This window comes from Scyliorhinus canicula, chromosome 16, assembly GCF_902713615.1.
Source record: "Scyliorhinus canicula chromosome 16, sScyCan1.1, whole genome shotgun sequence".
In the NCBI taxonomy this organism is placed as follows: domain Eukaryota; kingdom Metazoa; phylum Chordata; class Chondrichthyes; order Carcharhiniformes; family Scyliorhinidae; genus Scyliorhinus; species Scyliorhinus canicula.
Genome location: NC_052161.1, coordinates 627,477 through 647,585, shown reverse-complemented (window position 1 = coordinate 647,585; position 20,109 = coordinate 627,477). Strand labels below are relative to the sequence as shown.

General features: G+C 50.7%; 1 protein-coding gene across 1 annotated transcript in view; it reads left to right on the top strand.

The window, feature by feature from the left end:
• Positions 1 to 496: 496 nt before the first annotated feature.
• Positions 497 to 20,109, top strand: part of rrp12 (ribosomal RNA processing 12 homolog) — a 60,768-nt gene continuing 41,155 nt past the window's right edge. Inside the window, exons 1-12 of the mRNA XM_038822188.1 lie at positions 497 to 667; positions 2,756 to 2,988; positions 3,242 to 3,325; positions 4,463 to 4,539; positions 8,277 to 8,382; positions 8,483 to 8,599; positions 12,057 to 12,195; positions 12,377 to 12,504; positions 14,751 to 14,849; positions 15,137 to 15,228; positions 15,924 to 16,035; positions 19,494 to 19,594. Coding sequence (XP_038678116.1) covers positions 529 to 667; positions 2,756 to 2,988; positions 3,242 to 3,325; positions 4,463 to 4,539; positions 8,277 to 8,382; positions 8,483 to 8,599; positions 12,057 to 12,195; positions 12,377 to 12,504; positions 14,751 to 14,849; positions 15,137 to 15,228; positions 15,924 to 16,035; positions 19,494 to 19,594 — 1,427 coding nt within the window. The 5' untranslated portion in view covers positions 497 to 528. The remainder of the gene's footprint in view (positions 668 to 2,755; positions 2,989 to 3,241; positions 3,326 to 4,462; positions 4,540 to 8,276; positions 8,383 to 8,482; positions 8,600 to 12,056; positions 12,196 to 12,376; positions 12,505 to 14,750; positions 14,850 to 15,136; positions 15,229 to 15,923; positions 16,036 to 19,493; positions 19,595 to 20,109) is intronic.

Below are 20,109 nucleotides of genomic sequence, written 5' to 3'. Positions count from 1 at the left end.
CGGTGTGCCGGGAGTCCTGCTCCGGGCCGCGGGGGGCGGTGTGGTTGGAGTCCCGCTCCGGGCCGCGGGGGGCGGTGTGGTTGGAGTCCCGCTCCGGGCCGCGGGGGTCGGTGTGCCGGGAGTCCCGCTCCTGGCCGCGGGGGGCGGTGTGCCGGGAGTCCCGCTCCGGGCCGCGGGGGGCGGTGTGCCGGGAGTTCCGCTCCGTGCCGCGGGGGGCGGTGTGCCGGGAGTCCCGCTCCAGGCCGCGGGGGGCGGTGTGCCGGGAGTCCCGCTCCGGGCCGCGGGGGGCGGTGTGCCGGGAGTCCCGCTGGGGGGCGGTGTGGTTGGAGTCCCGCTCCGGGCCGCGGGGGGGCGGTGTGCCGGGAGTCCCGCTGGGGGCGGTGTGGTTGGAGTCCCGCTCCGGGCCGCGGGGGGCGGTATGCCGGGAGTCCCGCTCCGGGCCGCTGGGGGCGGTGTGCTGGGAGTCCCGCTCTGGGCCGCTGGGGGCGGTGTGGCGGGGGTCCGGGGTTAGTTCGGCCGGGCTGCGGGATGGCGCGGAGCGGGCGGCTGCGTTCTGGGGTGAAGCCGAAGCTGAAGCGATGGCGGAAAGGGCAGAGCAGCGAATCGAACCCGGAGAGCCGCCGCCACCGGGAGGCCGCGCGGAGTCGATTCTTCAGCAGAGCCGCAGGTGGGAGCCCGAGCGAGGCGGCAGGAAAGGCCCAGGCTTCAGGCCTGGCCTTCGGGCCCACGTGTGGCTGCAGCCCCGTCACTGTGCAGCCTCCAGAGTCTCTGCCAGTGCCCAGTGAGGGGCTGCCAGTGCCCAGTGAGGGGCTGCCAGTGCCCAGTGAGGGGCTGCCAGTGCCCAGTGAGGGGCTGCCAGTGCCCAGTGAGGGGCTGCCAGTGCCCAGTGAGGGGCTGCCAGTGAGCGGGGCCAGTGCCCAGTGAGCGGGGCCAGTGCCCAGTGAGTGGGGCCAGTGCCCAGTGAGGGGCTGCCAGTGCCCAGTGAGGGGCTGCCAGTGCCCAGTGAGGGGCTGCCAGTGCCCAGTGAGGGGCTGCCAGTGCCCAGTGAGGGGCTGCCAGTGATTGGTGCCAGTGCCCAGTGAGTGGGGCCAGTGCCCAGTGAGGGGCTGCCAGTGCCCAGTGAGGGGCTGCTAGTGCCCAGTGAGGGGCTGCCAGTGCCCAGTGGGGGGCTGCCAGTGCCCAGTGAGGGGCTGCTAGTGCCCAGTGAGGGGCTGACAGTGCCCAGTGAGGGGCTGCCAGTGCCCAGTGAGGGGCTGCCAGTGCCCAGTGAGGGGCTGCCAGTGCCCAGTGAGGGGCTGCCAGTGATTGGTGCCAGTGCCCAGTGAGTGGGGCCAGTGCCCAGTGAGGGGCTGCCAGTGCCCAGTGAGGGGCTGCCAGTGATTGGTGCCAGTGCCCAGTGAGTGGGGCCAGTGCCCAGTGAGGGGCTGCCAGTGCCCAGTGAGGGGCTGCCAGTGCCCAGTGAGGGGCTGCCAGTGCCCAGTGAGGGGCTGCCAGTGCCCAGTGAGGGGCTGCCAGTGCCCAGTGAGGGGCTGCCAGTGCCCAGTGAGGGGCTGCCAGTGCCCAGTGATTGGTGCCAGCGCCCAGCGAGTGGGGCCAGTGCCCAATGAGGGGCTGCCAGTGCCCAGTGAGGGGCTGCCAGTGAGCGGGGCCAGTGCCCAGTAAGTGGGGCCAGTGCCCAGTGAGCGGGGCCAGTGCCCAGTGAGTGGGGCCAGTGCCCTGTGAGGGGCTGCCAGTGCCCAGTGAGTGGGGCAAGTGCCCAGTGAGGGGCTGCCAGTGCCCAGTGGGGGGCTGCCAGTGCCCAGTGAGGGGCTGCCAGTGTCCAGTGAGGGGCTGCCAGTGCCCAGCGAGGGGCTGCCAGTGAGCGGGGCCAGTGCCCAGTGAGCGGGGCCAGTGCCCAGTGAGTGGCTGCCAGTGCCCAGTGGGGGGCTGCCAGTGCCCAGTGGGGGGCTGCCAGTGTCCAGTGAGGGGCTGCCAGTGCCCAGTGAGGGGCTGCCAGTGTCCAGTGAGGGGCTGCCAGTGCCCAGCGAGGGGCTGCCAGTGCCCAGCGAGGGGCTGCCAGTGCCCAGTGAGGGGCTGCCAGTGCCCAGTGAGGGGCTGCCAGTGCCCCAGTGAGTGGGGCCAGTGCCCAGTGAGGGGCTGACAGTGCCCAGTGAGGGGCGGACAGTGCCCAGTGATTGGTGCCAGCACCCAGCGAGTGGGGCCAGTGCCCAATGAGGGGCTGCCAGTGCCCAATGAGGGGCTGCCAGTGCCCAATGAGGGGCTGCCAGTGCCCAGAGAGGGGCTGCCAGTGCCCAGAGAGGGGCTGCCAGTGCCCAGAGAGGGGCTGCCAGTGCCCAGTGAGGGGCTGCCAGTGCCCAGTTAGTGGTGCCAGTGCCCAGTGATTGGTGCCAGTTCCCAGTTAGTGGTGCCAGTGCCCAGTGACTGGCTCATATACCCAGTGAGTGGCGCCTGTACCCAGTGAATGGTTCCAGTGCCCAGTGAGTGGCTGCCAGTGAGTGTTGACGCTCAGCCCACTGGCCTCTCTCTCCCCCTGCATTCTCCTGATGGGTGCAGCAGTTGCTGATGGAGTGAGTTACCAGGAATCAGTGTGACTGGGTTGTGGAGAGGCTGAGAATAATCGTGTAAGTTGGAGTTTGGATGGTGCAGAAACTACTAATCTCTCGCTGCTGTGTTTAATGTGGAAGTGAGGGGCAGATGGGGTCTTTGTTCCTCAGTAAATTTGTTATTAACCTCTGAACCCTGTATGTTCTTCCAGGAAAGAGTGATCTCACTGTAGATGTACTGAAACTGCACAATGAACTCCAGTCCAACAGTTTATCATTTGGTCCACGAGAGACTTTGTCAGCAGAGCTGTTTGTTGAGTGTGAGGATGGTGCTGTCACAGAAAAAACCTCTGCTACCTTCCTGAGTGGCCTGTCTGATTGCAGCAACATGACATTTAGCCGAGTCCAACGTTTCTGGGAATCTAACTCAGCAGCTCACAAAGAGGTGAGTGTAGAAGAGAGTTTCTGAGGATCAGATACTGGAGGCATTCTGTGGCTGCGGATCTCAATCTGTAACCCAGGGCAATCAGTGTTGCTGTCACACTCGGGTTGACCATGAGCAAGGACACTGCCGGTTCACACACTCTGCTCATTGTGTTCACACACTTGGTCTCTCCTCGCTCACTCGACACTATTATTGTGCTTGGTGTTTATAAACAGGCAGTTTGTGGAGAGTCACTCTCTATGTTTTCCCCCAGATCTGTGCTGTTTTGGCTGCTGTTACTGAGGTGATCCGCTCGCAAGGGGGGAATGAGACAGAGACAGAATATTTTGCAGCTTTGGTAAGTTTTCACTTCAGGCTCCTGTTCTTACCTGCAAGGTGACTGCTTAAAAAAATAATTCTTCACAGACGAGGCACATTTGAGATTATCATAGATTATCATAGAATTTACAGTGTAGAAGGAGGCCATTCGGCCCATCGAGTCTGCACCGGCTCTTGGAAAGAGCACCCTACCCAAGGTCAACACCTCCACCCTATCCCCATAACCCACCCAACACTAAGGGCAATTTTGGACACTAAGGGTAATTTATCATGGCCAATCCACCTAACCTGCACATCTTTGGACTGTGGGAGGAAACCCACGTGCACATGGGGAGGATGTGCAGACTCCGCACAGACAGTGACCCAAGCTGGAATCGAACCTGAGACCCTGGAGCTGTGAAGCAATTGTGCTATCCACAATGCTACCATGCTGCCCAATTGTTTTCCATCAGTTTCTAACCTTTTTCCTGTTGGTACGTGTGGGCACATGGGGATATCATTCTGGGCTGATCTCTCTGAGAAGTCAGGGATTGCTGAGTGGGTTGTCTTTCGGACTATGGATTGCACATGGGAACAGGGTTTTACATAATCAGTGAATTAGCCATGCTCCCGTTTTGTCCAGTAGATATTGCCAGCCATCTTCAGTGAAGACATTGCAGGCTGGGCATGCAATCTGCAAAGTTAAGGGTATGTTTAATTAACAGGATGTGGAGATGCCGCATTGGACTGGCGTTAGCACAGTAAGAAGTCTTACAATACCAGGTTAAAGTCCAACATGTTCGTTACAAACACGAGCTTTCGGAGCACTGCTCCTTCCCCAGGTTAATTAACAGAAAAGGGCTAAAGTTCACTTGTCTGCTGTGTGATAACAGACCTAATGACAGGTCTGTTACTCATTGTTTATTTGCCAATCAGAAGTACAATTAGCCATATTGGGATTTCTGGAGTTACATTTATCCTAGTCCCACAGGAGTGTGCTGGATGAAGCAAGATGTGTAGTGAGAAGTTTACGGTTATGGAACTCATAGACCAGGTAAAGATTTTCGAGCATAAGGCAGGCTGTGATTAATTGTTGCTGGGTAGGGTAGGAGACAGTGATTCTGACAGCTGTATGAGTCCCCAGCCTGACTTGTTCATGCTTGTGTCTCTCTGGCAGATGACCACATTGGAAGCGGTGGAATCCGAAGAGTCAGTTGCGGCCATAGCCTACCTCCTGAATTTGGTAATGAAACGGTAAGTCCAAATATTGCCGAATTCTGCTGGGGCATTGGTGCATAAAATAAAATGAATTTTAAGGTAATTAGTAAAAGGATTGGCAAAATTAATGATAATCTTCATTAGTGTCGCAAGTAAGCTTACATTAACACTGCAATGAAGTTACTGTGAAACTGTGAAAAGCCCCTAGTCGCCACATTCCGGCGCCTGTTCAGGTACACTGAGGGAGAATTCAGAATGTCCAATTCACCTAACAAGCTCGTCTTTCGGGACTTGTGGGAAGAAACCGGAGAACCCGGAGGAAACCCATGGGGAGAACGTGCAGACTCCACACAGACAGAGACCCAACCCGGGAATCAAATCTGGGACCTGGACGCTGCTAACCACTGTGCCAACCACTGTGATGCCCACTGTGCCACCCACTGCCACCCTGTGCCGACCACTGCTACCCACTGCCAATGACTGGCCGCCCACTGTGCTACCCACTGTGCACTGTGCTGCCCACTGTGCCAACCACTGCTGCCCACTGTGCTAACGTGCTGCCCACTGTGCTACCGTGCTGCACATAATGGGAGTTAAAGTCAATAAATCCAATGAGCCTGATGACCATGTTCTAAAACAGCTGAGCAACAAAAATAGTGAATGCAACGGCCGTGAATTTCGAAGATTCACCGGATTCTGGAATGATTCCCAGTGGATTGGGTGGGAACAGGTACAATACCACCATTCAACAAAGGAGAGAGTGTGCGATTACAGGCCAGTTAGCCTGACATCAGTCAGAAATCCATTGGGAATGGGGCAGTTTGAATATTGATTAGACAGTCAGCATGATTTTATGATGCTCCCCTGGCAGCATCCCCTATGTCCCCATGTAATTGACTTTTCCGCCCTGGGAAAAGTGTCTGACTATCCACTCTGTCCATGCCCTTCATAAGTTTGTAAACCTCTTTATCAGGTCGCCCCTCAACCTCCGTTGTTCCAGGGAAACAATCCAAGTTTATCCAGCCTCTCGTCATAGCTGTTTTAAAATAAATTGAGAGTACCCAATAATTCTTTTCCAATTAAGGGGCATTTTAGTATGGTCAGTTCACCTACCTTGCCCATCCTTTTAGGTTGTGGGGGTGAGACCCATGCAGACTCGGGGAGAATGTGCAAACTCCGCACGGACAGTGACCCGGGGCCAGGATTGAACCTGGGTCCTTAGCGCCGCGAGGCAGCAGTGCTAACCACTGCCCCACCGTACTGCCCTCTCCTCATAGCTAATTCCCGCCAGACCAGGCAACATTCTGGTAAACCTCTTCTGTACCCCCTCTGAAGTTTGGTGACCAGAATTGAACATGATATTCCAAAGAACAAATAAAAGTACAGCACAGGAACAGGCCATTCGGCCCTCCAAGCCCGTGCCGACCATGCTGCCCGACGAAACTACAATCTTCTACAATTCCTGGGTCCGTATCCCTCTATTCCCATCCTGTTCATGTATTTGTCAAGATGCCCCTTAAATGTCACTATCGTCCCTGCTTCCACCACCACCTCCGGCCTCGAGCTCCAGGCACCCACTACCCTCTGTGTAAAAAACTTGCCCCGTACATCTCCTCTAAACCTTTCCCCTCGCACCTTAAACCTATGCCCCCTAGTAATTGAACCCTCTACCCTGGGGAAAAGCCTCTGACTATCCACTCTGTCTATGCCCCTCATAATTTTGTAGACCTCTATCAGGTCGCCCCTCAACCTCCGTCGTTCCAGTGAGAACAAACCGAGTTTATTCAACCGCTCCTCATAGCTAATGCCCTCCATACCAGGCAACATCCTGGTAAATCTCTTCTGCACCCTCTCTAAAGCCTCCACATCCTTCTGGTAGTGTGGCAACCAGAATTGAACACTATACTCCAAATGTGGCTTAACTAAGGTTCTATACAGCTGAAACATGACTTGCCAATTTTTATGCTCAATGCCCCAGCCAATGAAGGCAAGCATGCCGTATGCCTTCTTGACGACCTTCTCCACCTGTGTTGCCCCTTTCAGTGACCTGTGGACCTGTACACCTAGATCTCTCTGACTGTCAATACTCTTGAGGGTTCTACCATTCACTGTATATTCCCGACCTGCATTAGACCTTCCAAAATGCATTACCTCACGTTTGTCCGGTTTAAACTCCATCTCTCCGTCCAAGTCTCCAAACCATCTAAATCCTGCTGTATCCTCTGACATTCCTCATCGCTATCTGCAATTCCACCAACCTTTGTGTCGTCTGCAAACTAACTAATCAGATGTGGCCAAATGTGGCCTAACTAAGGTTCTGAACAGCTGCAGCATGATTTGCCAATTTCTATACTCCTCTTGCTAGACTTGTACAATGTTTTGGGATTTTTCCTACATTTACCAGCCAGAGCTTTCTCATATCCCCTCTTTTCTCTCCTCATTGCTTTCTTAAGCTCCATCCTGCGCTTCACTAATGCCTCTGCTGATTCACTCCCCTTGAACTTGCTAAAAACCTCTTTTCCTTTTCACTGAATCCTGAATATCTCTGGTCATCCATGGTTCTCTGGGCTTGTTACTCCTTCCAATCACTCTAGAGGGAACATGTTGGACCTGTACCACCTCTATTTTCCCTCTGAACACCCCCACTGCTCTTCTGTAGATTTCCCCACAGTAATCTTTTCCTGTTTACCATGGCCAGATCCTACCTTATTTTACTAAAATACATTCTCCCCCAATCCAAAACCTTATTTTGCAACTTGTCTATTTCTTTGTCCATAACAAATTTAAATTGAACCATGTTGTGGTGGCTATCACCAAAAATGCTCCCACATCAACCACCTGTTGGGCTTCAGGCCCCAGAATTAGGTCCAGCTCTGCACCATCCCTTGTTGAATCCTCCACATATTGCCCTAAAATGTGCTGATACATTTTAAGAACTCCACTCTATCTAAGCCCGTAACACAGTGACTATTCAAATAACTGTTGAGAAAGTTGAAATCACTTGATATAATAAACCTATTGTTATTTTTTTGCACATTCCGCGAATTACGCACATATTTGCTCCTCAATTTCCCGCTAACTATCTGAGGGTCTATAATAAACACCCAGCTATGTAGCTGTCCCGTATTTATTCCTACGATCTACCCACAAAGCTTCATTTGATGTCTCCTCCAAGATATCGAGTGGGCTTCTCCCGCACTTGGCGAGATGGCCCGGCGCCAAGAACAGCGCAAACCACTCCGGCGTCGGAAGTTGTGGAATCCCGCCCATCATCTTTCCTTACCTCAGGAACTGACTCCTTAACTAATAATCGTCTGAAGATTCTACATCTCAGGATGTTGAGCTACCAATCCTGCCCCTCCCTCAACCACGTCTCCATGATGGCTATTATATCACAATTCCACATATCCGTCCTCGCCCTTAACTCATCCGTTTTACACCTTGAAAACAAACCTAAAATAGGACATTTATTCCTACTCTCTGCTTCCAGAGAAACACCTTCTGTCAGAGGCTTGTGAATCTTTGGAAATCTCTATCCCAGAAGACTGTGCATGCTCAGTCCTTGCATGTGATCTGGATAGAAGCGAAGTGAGAAATATTGGGGTAGAAGAGGAAGGTGAAGTTGATGTGGAAAATCATTGTTACCTTATTGAACTGCAGAGAAGGATCGAGGGGCCGATTGGCTTCCTGTTCCAATTGCTTAGTGCTTGTGCTGTAATTATGAATGTGTCTTCTGAATCCAGCTGGATAATTATTCTGCTTATGGATTGCAGTGTTCCAAGTCCTGTTCTAATAAAGAAGTTCTCAGACACAGCAAAAGTCTTTATGAATCTCTTGGCTTCTCAGACGGGTGCAGGATCCACGGCAGCACTACGATGGGTGGGTGTGATCTGTTTGTCTGTTCCCCCGTGGTGTTTGTTCGCTGGTGTAACAGTGTAGAGTTTTCATTGTGATCTGACGTTATTTCCTTGTCTGACAGATTCTCTCGTGCCTCTCCACACTGCTGCGCAAACAAGATTTGGCTGTGTGGAGCTTCCCCTCGACACTCCAAGTTTACCATGGCCTCCTCAGTTTCACAGTACATGTCAAACCAAAGGTGAGTTGGTCATTCACAATCTGAGGTGATGAAATGACTTGGCTAATGGTATGATGATGATTTGATTTATTGTCACATGTACCAAAGTACAGTGAAAAGTATTTTTCTGCGTCCGAGGGAACATACACAGTATGTACGTAGTAGACAAAAAGAATAATTGACAGAGAACATTGACAAATGGCACATTGACAAACAGTGTTTGGTTGCAGTGCGGAACAAGGGGCCAAACAAAGCAAATACATGAGCAAGAGCAGCATAGGGCGTCGTGAATAGTGTTCTTACAGAGAACAGATCAGTCCGAGGGGGAGCCGTTGAGGAGTCTTGTAGCTGTGGGGAAGAAGCTGTTCCTATGTCTGAATGTGCAGACTTCTGTACCTTCTTCCTGATGGAAGGGTCTGGAAGAAGGCAATGCCTGTGTGGGAGGGGTCTCTGATAATGCTGTATGCAGAGTCAATGTGAGGGTGGCAGGCTTGCGTGATGCGTTGGGCTGAGTTCACCACATCCTGCAGTTTCTTGCGATCTTGGGCCGAGCAGTTACCATACCGAGCTGTGATGCAGCCTTATAGGGTGCTCTCTATCGCACATCTGTAGAAGTTTGTGAGAATCGATGCAGGCGTGCCCAATTTCTTGTTGGGCTTTCTTGACTGTTGCATCAACGTGAGTGGACCAGGGCAGACTGTCGGTGGTGGTGACCCCTAGGAACTTAAAGCTATCGACCATCTCCACTTCGGAACCATTGATGCAGACGGGAATGTGTGTCGTGCTACGCTTCCTGAAGTCGATGATCAGTTCCTTGGTCTTTCCGACATTAGGGCAGTACGGTAGCATTGTGGATAGCACACTCGCTTCACAGCTCCAGGGTCCCAGGTTCGATTCCGGCTTGGGTCACTGTCTGTGCGGAGTCTGCACATCCTCCCCGTGTCTGCGTGAGTTTCCTCCGGGTACTCCGGTTTCCTCCCACAGTCCAAAGATGTGCAGGTTAGGTGGATTGGCCATGCTAAATTGCCCTTAGTGTCCAAAATTGCCCTTAGTTTTGGGTGGGGTTATGGTGATAGGGTGGAGGTGTTGACCTTGGGTAGGGTGCTCTTTCCAAGAGCCGGTGCAGAATCGATGGGCCGAATGGCCTCCTTCTGCATTGTAAATTCTATGTAAATATTTAGAGAGAGGTTGTTTTCTGTAGTCCCTTCTGTTGTCTGATTCGTCTTTGTTTGAGATACAACCCACCACAGTCGTATCATCTGCAAACTTATAGACTGAGTTGGAGTTAAATCTTGCCACACAGTCATGTGTGTATGGGGGATACAGTCAAGGAGTGAGCACACATCCTTGTGGGGCTCCGGGTGTTGAGGGCTATTGTGGAGGAGGTGCTGTTGCCGACCCTGACAGATTGCGGTCTGTTTGTGAGGAAGCCAAGGATTCAGCTGCACAGGGAGCGGTCAAGTCCAAGATTGCGGAGTTTGCTTATTAGTCTTGTCGGGATAATGGTGTTGAAGGCGGAGCTGTCGTCAATGAACAGCAGTCTCACGTAGGTGTCCTTGTTGTCAAGATGTTCGAGTGTTGATTGTAGAGTTGTTCATAGCCCATCTGACTACAGACACAGAGCAATAGAAATGGACTGGTGGCAGAGGGGCCAGTGGGCTGGGAAAGCCAATGCCACTGTTGGTGGTGTATGGGTGCCACACAGGTTGTGGGTTGCAGGGGATGAACTGAGCAGGCACTGTGGAGTAGAGAGGTTCACAGAAATCCATCAATTACAGGTTTAAAAGTAACTTTTAATGTAGTAACAGTTTGCAGAAGGCAGTTCCAAACTCCCACTCCTGTGTGTGGAGAAATGTTTGCTAATTTCATTCCTCAAAGGTATGGTTCTAACATTTACACTCTGTCCTGAGATTCGAGACTGATTACCAGCACAAATAGTTTCTCTCTATTGGACCCTGTTTTTTCTCCTTAATATCTTGAAAACTTGGATCAAATCATTCCCCGACTTTGCAGATGCCAAGGAATGTAACCCTAGTTTGTATGGTCTCTCGTCGAATGACCCTTAGAGTCCAGGATCATTCTGGTAAATCTACGCTGCACTTGCTCCAAGGCCAATATGTCCTTCCTCGGGTGCTCTGAACTGTTCACAGTAACACTCCAGGTATGATCTAACCAGGGCTGTGCATTTTCCAACCTGTTAGGCCATGTTGATAATCCATGTCACTGGTCTGCTGAGTCTCTGCTCTCAGTTTCTCTGTGATCTTAATGCTTCCATCTACACAGCTTACAATGCAGCCTTTGTGTCATCTGTGAATTTGCACCCCGTCATCTAGGTTGTTAATAATACTTGAGGCCCCAACACCGATCTTTGCAGGACTCCCAATAGTCACATTCTGTCCATTATAGAAACATATTCAAACATAGGAAATAGAAGCAGGACGAGGCCATTCAGCCCTTCGAGCCTACTCTGCCATTCATTATGATCATGGCTGATCATCAACTTCAATACCCTGATCCCGCCTTCCCCCCGTATCCCCCGATCCCTTTAGCCCCAAGAGCTGTATCTAATTCCTTCTTGAAATTACACAACATTTTGGCCTCAACTACTTTGTGGTAGTAAGTCCCACAGATTTATCACTCACTTGGTGAAGAAATTTCTCCTCACCTCAGTCCTAAAAGGTTTATCTCTTATCCTCAAACTATAGCCTCTAGTTCTGGACTCCCCCACCATTATCTCAACATTCTCCCCAGTCACACACTGTTACCAGACTCCTAAACCACCCTCTTATGGACTGACCTGATTAACACTACACCCTGTATGCTTCATCCAATGCTGGTGCTTATGTAGTTACATTGTATACCTTGTGTTGCCCTATTATGTATTTTCTTTTATTTCCTTTTCTTCCCATGTACTGAATGATCTGTTGAGCTGCTCACAGAAAAATACTTTTCACTGTACCTCGGTACACGTGACAATAAACAAATCCAATCCAATCACTTTTCTGACCAGATCAATAATTTTCTTTCAGTTCCTTCAGCTTCAATTTTAGCTCAGTTCTCAATGTAGAACTTTATCGGATGTCTTCAGAATCTATGGAAATTTTATCCATTTACTTCTGCTATCCACTGATTTGAACGTTTTGAAGAAGTGACTAGTTAGGTTTGTTAGTGATGCTCTGCTGTTTTCATATCCATGCTGGCTCTCACAGCCCAATATTTTCAGCTATTCATCCTATCCTCAAGTCTGGACTCTACTATTTTCCAATACCATATGTTAGGCTAACCGGTCTGTAATTCTCTGCCCCCCTCCCCTTAACAACCAGTGAGGTGAGCAAATTTCCAGTCTAAAGGAGCAGCTCTAGATTAAAGAGATTGTATGTGTGTGTGTGCGCGTGTAACCAAGCAGATACTGTGTATGTGGTGGGAGCTGCAGGCAGTGTAATTTCTGAGCTGTTGCTGACTGTCCTCTCCCACCCAGGTCCGGAAGGAGGCACATCGTGGAATCTGCTCTGTGCTAAAGGGATGTGACTTCATGTTTGGAGACCTGGCACCCCCCCACCACCCTGCTGCACAATCGACAGCCAGATTCTGCATAAAGGAGATTGAGGAGTTTGGAGGTTTGTGGGGACGGGTAACTGAGGACCCTTTTGGAGCTCTGTGGGTGAGGTGGATGGCCAGGGATTGGGTTGGCATGGTTGGGCTGATGTATGAGTGTTGGGTTGTGGGAAGGAGCTGTTTGGATTATGGAGTGCTGAATAAAATGCCCATTTTGTGAATGGATATGTTTGTTTCTTACAGGCAGTGGAGAGGGTACCACAGCTCTGCACGTGTTGGGTTTGCTGAAGGATGTCCTCCCGTGTTTCCCTGTCAGTTGTGTAAAGTCGTGCTGTGAGATTCTGCTCAGGATCATGACTCTCAATAACGTGGTAATTATCTAATTTTATTGATCATAGAAGCCATTCTGGTCATTGAATCGACATCTCTGCTCAAGAACAACCCAGTTGGGGCAGCACGGTGGCGCAGTGGGTTAGCCCTGTTGCCTCACGGCGCCGAGGTCCCAGGTTCGATCCCGGCTCTGGAACACTGTCTGTGTGCAGTTTGCACATTCTCCCCGCCTTTGCGTGGGTTTCGCCCCACAACCCAAAGATGTGCAGGCTAGGTGGATTGGCCACGCTAAATTGCCCCGTAATTGGAAAAAATTAATTGGGTACTCTAAATTTATTTTAAAAAAGAGCAACCCAGTTACTCCCACTCACCGTGTCTTTCCCAGTTAATCCCACTCCATGTCTTTCCCAGCTAGTCCCGCTCCGTGTATTTCCCAGTTAGTCCCGCTCTCCGTGTCTTTCCCAGTTAATCCCACTCCGTGTCTTTCCCAGTTAGTCCCGCTCTCCGTGTCTTTCCCAGTTAGTCCCGCTCTCCGTGTCTTTCCCAGTTAATCCCACTCCATGTCTTTCCCAGCTAGTCCCACTCTCCGTATCTTTCCCAGTTAGTCCCGCTCTCCGTGTCTTTCCCAGTAAGTCCCACTCCCCGTGTCTTTCCCAGTCAGTCCCACTCCCCATGTGTCTTTCCCAGTTAGTCCCACTCCCTGTGTCTTTCCCAGTTAGTCCCGCTCCCTGTGTCTTTCCCAGTTAGTCCCACTCCGTGTCTTTCCCAGTTAGTCCCACTCCGTGTCTTTCCCAGTTAGTCCCACTCCCCGTGTCTTTCCCAGTTAGTCCCACTCCCCGTTCCTTTCCCAGTTAGTCCCACTCCCCGTTCCTTTCCCAGTTAGTCCCACTCCCCGTGTCTTTCCCAGTTAGTCCCACTCCCCGTTCCTTTCCCAGTTAGTCCCGCTCCCTGTGTCTTTCCCAGTTAGTCCCACTCCCCGTGTCTTTCCCAGTTAGTCCCACTCCCTGTGTCTTTCCCAGTTAGTCCCACTCCCCGTGTCTTTCCCAGTTAGTCCCACTCCCCATGTCTTTCCCAGTTAGTCTGTCCCACTCCCTGTGTCCTTTCCCAGTTAGTCCCCCTCCCCGTGTCTCTTTCCCAGTTAGTCCCGCTCCCTGTGTCTTTCCCAGTTAGTCCCACTCCCCGTTCCTTTCCCAGTTAGTCCCACTCCCCGTGTCTTTCCCAGTTAGTCCCACTCCCTGTGTCTTTCCCAGTTAGTCCCGCTCCCTGTGTCTTTCCCAGTTAGTCCCACTCCCTGTGTCTTTCCCAGTTAGTCCCACTCCCTGTGTCTTTCCCAGTTAGTCCCGCTCCCCGTATCTTTCCCAGTTAGTCCCGCTCTCTGTGTCCCTTTCCCAGTTAGTCCCACTCCCTGTGTCTTTCCCAGTTAGTCCCACTCCCTGTGTCTTTCCCAGTTAGTCCCGCTCTCTGTGTCTTTCCCAGTTAGTCCCACTCCCCGTTCCTTTCCCAGTTAGTCCCGCTCTCTGTGTCTTTCCCAGTTAGTCCCGCTCCCTGTGTCTTTCCCAGTTAGTCCCACTCCCCGTGTCTTTCCCAGTTAGTCCCGCTCCCCGTGTCTTTCCCAGTTAGTCCCGCTCTCTGTGTCTTTCCCAGTTAGTCCCACTCCCTGTGTCTTTCCCAGTTAGTCCCGCTCCCTGTGTCTTTCCCAGTTAGTCCCGCTCCCCGTGTCTTTCCCAGTTAGTCCCACTCCCTGTGTCTTTCCCAGTTAGGCCCACTCCCCGTGTCTTTCCCAGTTAGTCCCGCTCTCCGTGTCTTTCCCAGTTAGTCCCACTCCCCGTATCTTTCTCAGTATCCCTATAATTCTTTCCTCCTCCAGATATTCGTTCATTTTCTCTTTGAATACGACTCCGTACCTTGTCACGTTATGCCACCCTGCTGAAAGGTGTTTTGCATTAATGTTTTTTCTTTGTGGCCTCTTATTCAATGGAGACATATTTTCAGTTTTATGTTGCCTGCTTTCTGGGCCCTGCCCTGCCCTCCCTGTGCTGTTCTCTGTCCTGTCCTGCCTTTGCTGCTCTCTGCCCCCCCACCCCCCTCCCTGTGCTGCTCTCTGCCCTGTTCTGCCCTTTCCTGTGCTGCCGTTGCTCTGCCCTGTCCTGTGCTGCTCTTTGGGCTCTGCCCTCCCCCCCAGACCCTCGCCACCCCACCTCCCCCGCAGACCCTCACCACGCTTCCACCCCTGAAGATTCTCTATACCTACCGGGAAAGGTCCCATGTCATCCTCTTTCTGTTACAGATGGTGACGGCGTGTGCGATGCAAGCATTTCATGGACTCTTTGTTGCCAAACCAAATTCAGCAGTCCTGACAGCAGAGCTCAACGCTCAGATCATAACTGTGAGTGAAGAGTCCAGCAATGGAATGGATACTTGGATGATCAGGGCAGGGGTCTGAGTAACCCTGAGGGAAGTAGGGGGAAGAGTATGGGTGTCCCAGAGATTTAGCCAGGTTTGTGTGTGACTGGAGTGGGCCATGAGGTGTCAGTGATCCTGGGAGAGGTTGGGTGACCTATGTGTGACCCAGGAGCAGTTGTGGTTGGGAGGAGGGTTTGGTGGTGGTGATCGGTTTTACTGGTGCCTGTGTGTCGTAGTTGGTGTCTGACTGAGTCTGTATTTCCTCCTCAGGCTCTGTATGATTATCTGCCAAACGTGAGTGACCTACAGCCTATGCTGGCTTGGCTCATCGTCATGGAGAAAGCTCATATCAACTTGTGCAGGTAATCATTTTGCATCATTTGGGATCTCCAGGATATGGGATTTGTTTTGGGATCTCCGGGATCTGGGTTTATTTTGGGGTGTGTGGGATACGGGTTTATTTTGGGGTGTGTGGGATATGGGTTTATTTTGGGGTGTGTGGGATATGGGTTTATTTTGTAGTCTAGATTATGGGATTTATGTAAGAGGCACAGTGGAATTGTTGCTGGACTAGTAATCCAGAGACTCGGGGTAATGATCTGGGGACCCGGGTTGCAATCCCACCACGCCAGGAGATGGGAATTAACCTCAATAAAATATCTGGAATTAAAAGCCTAATGATGACCGTGAAACCATTGTCGATTGTCGCAAAAAACCATCTGGTTCACTCATGTCCTTTAGGGAAGGAAATCTGCCGTCCTTACCTGGTCTGACCTACATTGACTCCAGACCCACAGCAATGGGGTTGATTCTGAAGTGCCCCCTCAAGGGCAATTAGGGATGGGCAGTAAATGTTGACACAGCCTGCGATGCCCACGCCCCAGGAATGAATTTTTAAAAATCTGTAGGACAGGGGATTTATTTGGGGTCTGTATGATTTGAGATTTATTTTGGGGTGTTTGGGATATAGGATTTATTTTGTTGCCTGCAGGGTAGTTGTATTGCCGAGCTGTGCTCTTTGACCCTCTCTTATCCCAATCTTTCCTCCTGTTGTCAGGTTGCAGGGTTTGCTTTGTTTGGCCCATCTCCCTCGTCTCTTCTCCACAGCTGTCAGTTGCCTCCTGTCGCCTCACTATCAACTGATGGCAGCCGCAGCAGATACCATGAAGGTGGGTTAGAGTCATCATCTTTACTGTAAAATCGTTGTTGTGCAGTCAGTCAAGTATTAATATGGGAATGACCCTGTGGAGGTACCTGGAATAGGAGCAAGTAGAACATGTCTGTGAGTCAGGTCCATTCACACTGGCTGTTGTAGCCTGAATTGGTGATTGAATGTTTGAGGAGAGAGGAGGTGAACTACATGGATTGCAGTTTGTGTGGTTGGTCTGGTTAATGGGTCATAAGAACTAGGAGCAGGAGTAGGCCATCTGGCCCCTCGGGCCTGCTCCGCCATTCAATGAGATCATGGCTGATCTTTTGTGGACTCAGCTCCACTTTCCGGCCTGAACACCATAATCCTTAATCCCTTTATTCTTCAAAAAACTATCTATCTTTACCTTAAAAACATTTAATGAAGGAGCCTCAACTACTTCACGGGGCAAGGAATTCCATAGATTCACAACCCTTTGGGTGAAGAAGTTCCTCCTAAACTCAGTCCTAAATCTACTCCCCCTTATTTTGAGGCTATGCCCCCTAGTTCTGCTTTCACCTGCCAGTGGAAACAACCTGCCCGCATCTATCCTATCTATTCCCTTCACAATTTTATATGTTTCTGTAAGATCCCCCCCTCATCCTTCTAAATTCCAATGAGTACAGTCCCAGTCTACTCAACCTCTCCTCGTAATCCAACCCCTTCAGCTCTGGGATTAACGTAGTGAATCTCCTCTGCACACCCTCCAGTGCCAGTACATCCTTTCTCAAGTAAGGAGACCAAAACTGAACAGAATACTCCAGGTGTGGCCTCACTAACACCTTATACAATTGCAGCATAACCTCCCTAGTCTTAAACTCCATTCCTCTAGCAATGAAGGACAAAATTCCATTTGCCTTCTTAACCACCTGTTGCACCTGTAAACCAACTTTCTGTGACTCATGCACGAGCACACCCAGGTCTCTCTGCACAGCAGCATGCTTTAATATTTTATCATTTAAATAATAATCCCGTTTGCTGTTATTCCTACCAAAATGGATAACCTCACATTTGTCAACGTTGTATTCCATCTGCCAGACCCTAGCCCATTCACCTAACCTTTCCAAATCCCTCTGCAGACTTCCAGTATCCTCTGCACTTTTCGCTTTACCACTCATCTTTGTGTCATCTGCAAACTTGGACACATTGCCCTTGGTCCCCAACTCCAAATCATCTATGTAAATTGTGAACAATTGTGGGCCCAACACGGATCCCTGAGGGACACCACTAGCTACTGATTGCCAACCAGAGAAACACCCATTAATCCCCACTCTTTGCTTTCTATTAATTAACCAATCCTCTATCCATTCTACTACTTTACCCTTAATGCCATGCATTTTTATCTTATGCAGCAACCATTTGTGTGGCACCTTGTCAAAGGCTTTCTGGAAATCCAGATATACCACATCCATTGGCTCCCCATTATCTACTGCACTGAACCCATGCTGCGTCCGTCCAATGGGACAATTTCTATCCAGATGCCTCGCTATTTCTTCCTTGATAGATTCCAGCATCTTCCCTACTACCGAAGTTAAGCTCACTGGCCCATAATTACCCGCTTTCTGCCTACCTCCTTTTTTTAAACAGTGGTGTCACGTTTGCTAATTTCCAATCCACCGGGATCACCCCAGAGTCTAGTGAATTTTGGTAAATTATCACTAGTGCATTTGCAATTTCCCTAGCCATCTCTTTTAGCACTCTGGGATGCATTCCATCAGGGCCAGGAGACTTGTCTACCTTTAGCCCCATTAGCTTGCCCATCTACCTTCTTAGTGATAACAATCCTCTCAAGGTCCTCACCTGTCATAGCCTCATTTCTATCAGTCACTGGCATGTTATTTGTGTCTTCCATTGTGAAGACCGACCCAAAAAACCTGTTCAGTTCCTCAGCCATTTCCTCATCTCCCATTATTAAATCTCCCTTCTCATCCTCTAAAGGACCAATATTTACCTTAGCCACTCTTTATTGTTTTAGATATTTGTAGAAACTTTTACTCTCTGTTTTATATTCTGAGCAAGTTTACTCTCATAATCTATCTTACTCTTTATAGCTTTTTTAGTAGCTTTCTGTTGCCCCCTAAAGATTTCCCAGCCCTCTAGTCTCCCACCAATCTTTGCCACTTTGTATGCTTTTTCCTTCAATTTGATACTCTCCCTTATTTCCTTAGATATCCACGGTCGATTTTTCCTCTTTCTACCGTCCTTCCTTTTTGTTGGTATAAACCTTTGATGAGCACTGTGAAAAATAGCTTGGAAGGTTCTCCACTGTTCCTCAACTGTTCCACCATAAAGTCTTTGCTCCCAGTCTACCTTAGCTAGTTCTTCTCTCATCCCATTGTAATCTCCTTTGTTTAAAAACAAAACACTAGTATTTGAATTTACTTTCTCACCCTCCATCTGTATTTTAAATTCCACCATATTGTGATCGCTCCTTCCGAGAGGATCCCTAACTATGAGATCATGAATCAATCCTGTCTCATTACACTGGACAAGATCTAGGACCGTTTGTTCCCTCGTAGGTTCCATTACATACTGTTCTAGGAAACTATCGCGGATACATTCTATAAACTCCTCCTCAAGGTTGCCTTGACCAACCTGGTTAAACCAATCGACATGTAGATTAAAATCCCCCATGATAACTGCTCTACCATTTCTACTTCTGTCTGCTGTCACCTGAGACTCCAGGTGTTGGGAGTCCCCATAGAACCAAAGAAGGTCACTGTTCTGTAAGGCTGACCCTCTGAAAGAACAATTCACCTTGTGCCAATGTTTCCTTTTCAGCTAAGGATCCAATTCCCTTTGAATTGAACCTTCTCCACCACACTCTCAGACAGTACATTCCAGATCCTAACCACTCGCTGTGTGAAACCGCGTCCACCACACTCACAGACAGTGCATTCTAGATCCTAATCACTAAATAGCGAGGAGGAAAGACTCCAAATACAGGAGGATATGGATGGGCTGGTTAGATGGGCAGCACAGTGAACAATGGAATTTAGCCTGTGAAGTGTGAGATCGTAAGAACTCGGAACAGGAGTTGACCATTCAGCTCCTCGAACCCCTCTCAAGCCTCAACTTCATTTCCCGCCTGTTCTCCATAACCCTTCAAACCATTACTAATTAAAATTCTCTCTATCTCCTCAAATGTACTCACTGTCCCGGCATTCACCGCACTCTGGGGGGAGTGAATTCCACAGATTCACAGCCCTGTCAAGGTCCCTCATGATTATGAAAACCTCTATCCAATCTCCTCTCAACCTTCTCTTCAAGGAAAACTTCTCCAATCTAAATTCAAATCCTTGGAGTCATTGTTGTGAATCTTTTCTGCATTCTCTCGAATGCCTTCACTTCCTTCCAGCTGTGTGGTACCCGGAACTAGGCGCAATATTGAATGACATGGAGATTTCTGATTGCTCCTGCTTCATACTGTTTGTACAGGTGCTGCTGAGAGAGTGTGTGGCTCCATTCACGACTGATATCAGAGACTTTGCTTCGTCCACGCCATCGGGAGCTGCTTCCTATGTCTGTAAGATGTTCAGGTGAGACGTTTGAGCCCTCGGTGGACTCACTGTGACCATCACACCCGCTGCATGTGGGGAATCGAGTCACTGTGCAGGAGTGAGGAGAGGCTGAGAGGCTGAATGTGGTTACTGTAGCGCTCTAGTATGGGGAGGGGTCTGAGTGGGAGGGTTAGGGTCCGTGTTGGGGGGGGTGGGAGTCTGGATAGGGTCAGTGGGGGGGGGGGGGTCTGGATAGGGTCAGTCTGGGGGGGGGGGGAGTCTGGGTAGGGTCCGTGTGGGGGGGGGGAGTCTGGATAGGGTCAGTGGGGGGGGGGGGTCTGGATAGGGTCAGTGGGGGGGGGGGGAGTCTGGGTAGGGTCCGTGAGGGGGGGGAGTCTGGATAGGGCCAGTGGGGGGAGTCTGGATAGGGTCAGTGGGGGAGGGGGGAGTCTGGATAGGGTCAGTGGTGGAGAGGGGGGAGTCTGGATAGGGTCAGTGTGGAGAGGGGGGAGTCTGGATAGGGTCAGTGTGGAGAGGGGGGAGTCTGGATAGGG